This window comes from Convolutriloba macropyga, unplaced genomic scaffold (assembly GCF_964194025.1).
Source record: "Convolutriloba macropyga unplaced genomic scaffold, txConMacr16.3 SCAFFOLD_3981, whole genome shotgun sequence".
In the NCBI taxonomy this organism is placed as follows: domain Eukaryota; kingdom Metazoa; phylum Xenacoelomorpha; order Acoela; family Convolutidae; genus Convolutriloba; species Convolutriloba macropyga.
In genome coordinates, this window is record NW_027451836.1 from 17240 (window position 1) to 21978 (window position 4739).

Here is a 4739-nt window from a genome sequence, read left to right on the forward strand (position 1 = left end):
CATTACACAATTAATATCTTTAATTTCAATTTTGTTGGAGAATGTTTCCAAAGATAGAATTATTTCTCTCATATTTGTTAAACTGTACAAAATGTTTTTAGCGTGGTTAATTTGCCACGCTTTCTGAAGTATTGACAAGGTCATCAACATCTTTTATGGGCTTATTTTGATTTTAAGGAGGCGAGAATTTTGTTTGAACAATCTGATGTCATTGTTTGCATTGTTGATTTGCTTACTGAATATACAACTTCATTCATCATTTGTTTTCAAAAACGACTGATAATCGGATCGCAGGTTTTCAGAAGTTGGCGCCTTGGAAACTAAATATTTTTTACTGTTTGTGAATCATATATTTTGGCCTAAAATTGAGACCAATAGTATCGAACTAGTTGCACGTATCAGTATATTGGGCTGGAAATAGATTGGAATCAGGGCAATTTTCAGTTGTCGATGTCCGGTCTCGACACTGTTAGCACCACCACAGTAATGACCTCCTCACCAGAATCAGAACGAGCGACCTTAGCAACTGTCTCGTCGTGTGCCACTTTGGCATCAGAGCACGGCTTTACAGAGGATTTCCTCTCTCATCATGGACACATGTTATCAGCCACTGAGAATATCCCTGCATTCTACAAGAATGCGTCAATTTTCATCACTGGTGCAACAGGTGAGCAAATTGATACTTCGGGTTTTAATACTTTGCTTTTACAGAAAACAAACAAAGATTTCACCTTTGATTCTCTTTCAGGTTTTCTCGGCAAGTCAATCCTGGAGAAGTTGTTGCGAAGCTGTCCTGATGTGGACAAAATTTTTGTTCTCGTCAGAAGTAAGAAAGGTCATTGTCCCAGTGAGCGCGTGGAAGCGCTTTTCAACAGTAAAGTAAGTAATATGTGCTACCTCAACCCTTCGCTTGTCCCCTCCCCCACGCCCATCACTCCCCCGCCCTAATGTTAGCATCTCTAAGTCCCAGCTGGCTACTACCAAAGCCAACCGTTTGTTAGAGAGCGATTCGCTCGAAGTTATTCGGTTATGTTTTTGCATTTCAGCTCTTTGACCGTGCCCAGTCAGAGCGTGGGGCCGAAGAGTGCCGAGCAAAAGTGGTGGCAATTGCGGGTGACGTCATGGAACCCAATCTGGGAATCTCGGAGGAGGATGAACAGATGCTAATCAACTCCAATATCACAACAGTTATCCACTCGGCCGCCACAATCAGATTCGATGAACCTCTCAGGTAGGAATTATTAGGAGCCTCTCACGTTTGCTCGGGACCTAATATGCTTTTCTCAGTAAGGTTATTCAAAGTGTAAACAAGCGCTTAGTGCTTACGACGTTTTTACAAATTCGGCTATAAACTTTGAGATCTATCTCAAGACCAGAATAAGAGCTATGGGCTTTTGCTACTAATCCTGAATTACAGGGCCTATTTTGAAATAACTATTAAAGTATCAATCAGACGGCTTTACAAGTTATTGTAATATTTTGTGATAGGTTCGCTTTGGACCTGAACGTAGGTGGAACCCTGCGAGTAGTGCAATTATGTCGCAAACTGAGCAACCTCAAGGCCCTCGTGCATGTCTCCACAGCTTATGCGAACTGTGATCTGCCTTTCATTGAAGAGCAAGTCTACCCTCCGCCTGTCAACCCACACAAACTGCTGGACGCATTAGAGTTAGTTGCTTTCAATTTCAAGCAAATTTGCAGTATGCGATTTTTTCATTAAATTATGATGCTACGTGTAACTGCTCGTAAACGAAGTTTGTAGCTATTTGTATGCCAAAGCTATCCCACTGCTGAACTAGAGTACAATTAGATACCTGTCGTTAGAAGATGTAGTTTATGTTCTTTCTAAATTGCAATTTCATTTGCAATTTTAATCAGAACTCAATTGGCAACAGTTTAATACTAATAATAAAATCACAAGAGTGCCTTCAAATTAGTTTCATGTTTGAATTTGAATCAATTTTGGGGATTGCTCTCAATTAAAGTTGACAGCTATTTTTTGTTTCGGGTCTGTTTGGCTTTTTTATTTCGGTTTTTGACTTTCTTAACTTACCGAACGAGATTTTCACGCTTGACTTTAGATTTTCTCGCGATCTATATTGCTAGACAAAATTTGCAAGTCAAAATTGTGTCAAATATAGGCTAATCAATTCAAACTGTTCTTCCATCAGTATGGTTGTTTGCTTCTTCATTAATTTGTTGCAGCTCTCCGTTTTTGCGAAGCAATTGATTTTTTCACTACAAAAGGCTAAAATGTCAATCTTAACTGCAGTATCGTTTTTGTCGTTTATAGTCCCTGTTCAATTGCTCTTGAACGAATTATGAATCAAATATTGTAAACATGTCTTTTTTAAGTTAAAAATCGCTTTATTTTTTTTCGCTTGACCATTCCTTTCATTCTCGAGTGAGTTTTTGGTGCTTGACTTCTTAATTTTTGCATAATCTAATTTACTCTCATATTGCTAAATAATTGTGACTAACATAAAGGCGAATGTAAGCGAATAGATTGCAAAGGCGGTGGGTACTGTCGCAGACCGTTATCCGGGAAGTAACGGGTTCGAACCCCTCTCGTGTGGTTTTTTTTGCACCCATAAGTTACAAAGACTACACACCTCTGAATTAAATTGCCCTGTCTGTTGTGAGTGCAATTCGTCTGACGTTGGTCGTTCGTGTTTAATAGTTGCATTACCAAAGGTGTTTTCTACTAAACAAGTTGCAATGCCCGTTTCACAATTGACTTGTTTTTTTCTTAAATTTTTTGATGTTTACTTTCAGATTTTTGGCTTGTCCCTATGACTTTTCCTCTCTCTCAGATAGCGTCTTGCTTAATTTAATCTGGAGAGTTGAAGTCAATTGAGGATATACATCTGATTCAATGTCATTTGAAGGAAGATTTTACAGTACATCACTATAAATCAATTAAAGTCATCATAAAAATAAGAGAAAAAACAGTTTTATAATGATTAGGTCTAATTCTTTGTTAGCATTTTTCACTATAGGTTTTACAAAGCTATAGCGGCTATTTTCTGACCGTCGGTAAGCCTTTTTGGACTGTTTCCCTCTAACTTCTTGTTCTTGCAGAAACTTTTTGTAGCATGTGTTTTGGTCCGCTTTATCTTTTATGCGTTTTTCGCCGCGTGCGCCTAATCGCTCTGTTAGATTTCGATTTTCATGTGTTTGTGTTTTCTGCGTGCGATTTGATTCAGAAAGTCAATACAACTTCTTTTAAAACGTTAAAATTTAAACTGGTTTTCAATTTAAATCATAGTGATCTGTAATAAGCTCTAATAACGTAATTTGATGCTCCGTAGTGAAGTTGATGCTCTCCAACCCCCGGCGAAAGCAGCCTGAGGTTAAGGTGTCTACCAGCATAGACAGCCACTCCTCAGTTTTGAGTATTACTTCGATCGACGTTTTTCGTTGTTGTTGTTTTTCCTTACGATAATGGAATGCGTCAGTTAAGATTTTCATTAAGTTATTTTGAAATTTATGTAAGTTTCACTGCCATTTAAAACTTCGAGGCCTTAAAGTATCGCGGTCCTGATTAGTTTAATTATATGTAAGTTTTGCTGGTTTTCCACGTCTAACAAGTGCACTGTTCTGCAAAATTTTGGTAGATTTATTTTTGCTTAAAACGGTCTAAGTGAAAGTATCTTTGTTAGTTTGACTGTTTTGTAACTGCTTGAAAATTTTGAAATATGTAGTGCTTCTGGACCGACGTAAACGGCAGGTTTTTTAAAAACGAATTTTGTTCACTCACCGTTTTTTAATCTTAGTTTCTGTTTGGCTCATGGTGATGAGTTTTTGTTGGGTTGTAGTTTTATCATTTTGCAGGTAGTAGCTAGTTGCTATTGATCTTGAAGATATGAAAACAATATACTCTAGAAAAAAGCAAAATGAAATTTGCATTTTTTTGCGTAACCTAGTTTGATTTCCTCCAATATTTTGCATACTATTGTATTCTGAACTCCATCATCTTGGATGCTACTGCTAATGGAAAATATTGATGGTTATTTTTCTGCTTGCGATATTTCATGGTGCAGAAAATCCTTTCTATGAACTGCGGCCGATGACGCATTAAGTTTTACCAAATTATTCACTGTAGTTATTTGTGAATTCGACTACCTTCAAGTCTTGAGCTTGCTCAAATAGTCAATAAGAGGCTGATTGTTTTGCGAGACGACGTTTCCTGTTTCGGCGTGCAATTGCAGGAACTAGTTATTTTTGGTACCATTCTTTGTAGCGCGACTCGCCAAATTGCTTGAATGTCATGAGCATATTTGACAGCTGCCTTTTGAAAGCGGTATTTTGATGGTAGTGTTTGCGTGGGCTTTGAACTTTGCTGAAACGACATTTAATGACTTCAATGATCTTTTGATCCCACGGAGTTGAATGTTGAGAATTAATTCACAATTTTGTCCGATTTTGATTGATTTTGATTGTTGACAATTATTTGTTTACAACCACTGGTACTTTTAGTACTACTACCACTACTACGTACCAAAATGAACAATTTATGGAAACCATGTGATGATCACATAATCGTGAATTAAAACTCCGCCTTCACAATTTTGAACGCACGATATTTAATGTTTCCTGGTCAAAATTCGGAATGTTTTCCAAATGGGACTTTTGACTTGTAAATACAAATGTAGTTTCGTGATCAAAAAGCTGTTGATCTTTAGTCAATGACAAGCTGTGAGTTTACAAAAGGGTTAAATGACATTTTGAATTTATGG

General features: G+C 37.4%; 1 protein-coding gene across 1 annotated transcript; it reads left to right on the plus strand.

The window, feature by feature from the left end:
* The first annotated feature begins 260 nt into the window (after positions 1–260).
* LOC142356981 (fatty acyl-CoA reductase 1-like) lies at positions 261–1735 on the plus strand. The gene is made up of 4 exons (XM_075408713.1): positions 261–667; positions 749–879; positions 1047–1231; positions 1489–1735. Exons 1-4 carry the CDS (start codon positions 451–453, stop codon positions 1718–1720), a joined length of 765 nt encoding a protein of 254 aa, XP_075264828.1. The 5' UTR covers positions 261–450; the 3' UTR covers positions 1721–1735.
* The last annotated feature ends 3004 nt before the right edge of the window (positions 1736–4739 follow it).

What these genes read in the sequence shown, in the direction of transcription:
- LOC142356981 (XM_075408713.1), top strand. Translation starts at nt 451, where the DNA reads ATGTCCGGTCTCGACACTGTTAGCACCACCACAGTAATGACCTCCTCA. An exon ending in TTTCATCACTGGTGCAACAG is followed by an intron (nt 668 to 748) that starts GTGAGCAAATTG and finishes ATTCTCTTTCAG; the next exon opens with GTTTTCTCGGCAAGTCAATC. An exon ending in AGATTCGATGAACCTCTCAG is followed by an intron (nt 1,232 to 1,488) that starts GTAGGAATTATT and finishes ATTTTGTGATAG; the next exon opens with GTTCGCTTTGGACCTGAACG.